This window comes from Saprolegnia parasitica (genome assembly GCF_000151545.1).
Source record: "Saprolegnia parasitica CBS 223.65 unplaced genomic scaffold supercont2.579, whole genome shotgun sequence".
In the NCBI taxonomy this organism is placed as follows: domain Eukaryota; phylum Oomycota; class Saprolegniomycetes; order Saprolegniales; family Saprolegniaceae; genus Saprolegnia; species Saprolegnia parasitica.
The window spans coordinates 1-2,828 of record NW_012156973.1 but is presented as its reverse complement, the minus strand read 5'-3'; the positions used below and the strand labels follow the sequence as shown (position 1 = coordinate 2,828).

The 2,828-nt window shown below is 57.3% G+C and overlaps 2 protein-coding genes across 2 annotated transcripts; one reads left to right on the top strand and one right to left on the bottom strand.

Annotated features, from left to right (window-relative positions):
- Window positions 1-304: 304 nt before the first annotated feature.
- Window positions 305-902, bottom strand: SPRG_17262 (hypothetical protein; the record flags this gene model as incomplete). The annotated part of the gene is made up of 2 exons (XM_012356772.1): window positions 305-386; window positions 433-902. 2 exons carry the CDS (start codon window positions 900-902, stop codon window positions 305-307), a joined length of 552 nt encoding a protein of 183 aa, XP_012212162.1.
- A 445-nt stretch (window positions 903-1,347) lies between these two features.
- SPRG_17261 (hypothetical protein) lies at window positions 1,348-2,713 on the top strand (the record flags this gene model as incomplete). Its single annotated transcript, XM_012356771.1, has 9 exons — window positions 1,348-1,692; window positions 1,739-1,825; window positions 1,880-1,976; window positions 2,024-2,064; window positions 2,108-2,199; window positions 2,251-2,313; window positions 2,363-2,435; window positions 2,482-2,550; window positions 2,603-2,713. The coding sequence occupies 9 exons, from the start codon at window positions 1,348-1,350 to the stop codon at window positions 2,711-2,713; spliced, it is 978 nt and encodes a 325-aa protein (XP_012212161.1).
- Window positions 2,714-2,828: the final 115 nt, after the last annotated feature.

Genomic DNA, 2,828 nt, shown 5'->3' with positions numbered 1-2,828 from the left:
GTCCCAGCATCGCATGTCCAAGCGTGTCTCGATAAAGTCGCCGGGGCTGGAAGCGCCCGTGGCCCAAACACAAAGCTGCGATAGTGCTCTGTGCTCGCGACGTGGGGCTTGTCGTACCAAAAGTAGAGTGGCGCGACGCGGATGCCGCCAAGATTTACCGCCACGGGCGGTGGCAAGCCAGGCCGGCTTTTTTTCTTGAGGGTCTTGCGCGAGTGGAAGCCAACGTACTTGAGCGTCTCGGGTCGTCGGGTCATCGCAACACACACTGCCTGCAGGTCGAGCGCATGCTACGCAAAGCTGACTGTTAAAATTCGAGATCCGCGGTCGGCGAGCGCACGAGGAAGGTCCAGTCGTGCTGGTGGATGAGCACGAATGGTGTCGTGACACTAGAAGTGAATGAGGATGCAAATGTGCGCGGACAATAGAACGTACTGCTTGAGTGCTTCCCGCACGGCCAACGCAAAGCCCATGCGCTTGGACATGATGATCGACGTCAAGCTTGCGCCTGTCAAGGGGTCCATCTCTCGGTGGATCGTGGCTCGCGCTGTTGTACGCCGTTTGATTGGAAACTCCACGTCGTAGCTCTCGACGACGGCCGCGTCCGTGAGCTGCAGGTGGCGGCGAAAGACTGCGCGTGCGTTGTGTTGGTAGTCGACATACTTTTCAATCTCTTCAGCGCTAATGCGCGTTGACTTGAACTTGGTTTTGACGTCGTCGCCGTCCTTGGCGACATAGCCGTCAAAGGTCAAAACGACGTCGCAGGCGGCGAGACCGGGTACGAAGGCAAAGCTGCTGAGGACCTCTTCGAGGACGACTGTCGCTGGGTTCGACGGGATCGCTGATGTCGTAAACACCACCGTGAGGAGCTCGCGCAGCGGCGCCGTGGCGACGACGTCGGCCATCGATGGTGTTGGCTTTTCCTGCCAATATCAGCGGATTTGATTCGCTAATATCCTCCAATCATACGTGTGTATTCTATTCTTAAATACTGTTATAAATCTCGATCCCCTACCATAAATCGGCGTGCGTCGACAGCAAGCCTACAAGAAGACCAAGCCGATTTTCTCCTGTAGAGTGATCCAATTTCGAATCTCATTGGGACTTGCTGATGTTGCTGCATGATGCAAGGTCGTTGGCGTGGACCTCACACTAATTTATGTTGTAACGTGGTGCAGCGAATCAAATCGCCACCCACTGGGGATGTAGCCAATCACAATTTGCTTGACGGTGTATTTTAACCAATCCCTGTGATCTTTCGTGGAATTAAAACACTTTGCGATTTGTAGCGTTGGCCGCGCGTCCTGATTTGATAAAAATCCGTGTTTCGCAATCCGAGCATTCGCGAGGATGACGACGAGCAGCCAGAAGATCCCGGCGCTCGACAAGTACAACGCATGGGTCCTCGAGAATGAGTCGCTGGCGCGCCGCCTTGAGAACGTCTTCTACGTCGTGCCCATGCTCGTGCCCGCGCGCGTCGGCAACCCGGACATCGTCTCGGAGGTCGGCTACTCGATGGGCGGCCTCCTCAAGCTGTACCACGACTACCTCTTGTACCGAGCGGTGCACCCGGAAGAGACGCCGCGCACGCTGGTGCAGGCGGCGCGTGTGCCATTGTCGCTTCTCGCCCAGGTGCAAGTGGCGGCCGAGATCATTGCGCTCAAGACCGGCGGGTCGGATGCGCGGTGGCGTGTCGTACGTAGCACTTTGCATTGGTTCCGCGAGCTCACGCTGCGTGCAGATCGTCGCCCTCGAGATCTGCAAGTGCATTTGCAAGCTCGCTCTTCTCGGCCATGCTAAAGGCCAAGTGCTCTACAAGAATGGCACGGTGCGCCATCCCACTCATGCTAGTACACGAGGACTCATGGCGCTATGCGTGTAGTACATCACGTGCGAGGTGCCAGCCACCGAAAGCAAGAAAGACGCGACCGAGTACACGGGCCAGCGCTCCGGTCGCGTCTTCAAGAGCCACCGCGAAGGTATCAGCGACTTGCGACCTTGCATTAACCGCGTGCGTCTGTGGTAGCTGGTCAGTCGTCGCAGGAGCCGCTCACGCTCTCCTTTGTGGTAACCCTCTCTCTTTGCCTAAATCCGATCTCAGGGCAAATAGGACGCGACCGTGGCATCCGGTCATGAAGGCCCGCTGCAACTCACGGGCGAGATCTTGCATATTCTGCGACCGGTGGTCTACGCAGTGCTTTGGTACATCGTCCCATCATCCTCTTCGTTCTGTGTTGACGCAGCGCTGTCTAGTCAACGCAAGTCGGAGCAGTCGTGGGTCCCCTTCCTCGCCTCTTTCTCGACCGAAGTCCTTGGGTATCCCATTCTTTCTCTTCTCATGGCAACTTACAGGTGTGCATCCTAGCCTTCTGTGCTCGTCGGCCGAGGCGCCGACAAAGGCCACGCCGGCCGTCACGGAAGAGTTCCGCCGACGCAAGGTACACGTCGCCGCGTCCTTTCCGTGTGTCCTCATGCTCGGTGCAGATGTGTCTCTTTTTGTATTTGCTCCGGAACCCGCTCTTCTCGAGCGTCACCAACCCCCTCGCCGACAGCGTACGCTTCGACTGTGATGCCATGGTCCGATCAATCAACTGCGTGGGATTAGGTGGCCAACGCTACGCAGCCCGTGCCCGTCCTTGGCCGCCTCATCCAGTTTGCCATCGACAACGGCTTGCTCTACTACCAGCGCCGTCACTTCTACACGTCGGCCTCGTAAAGATGGAGCTGCTGCTTGGCGCGCCGATGCGTTAAGCAGCGGAATAGCGAATCACGCTCACATGTCTAAACACACGCAACCTGCTGTTGGTTTCTTGTGCTTGATGCGCCAACTC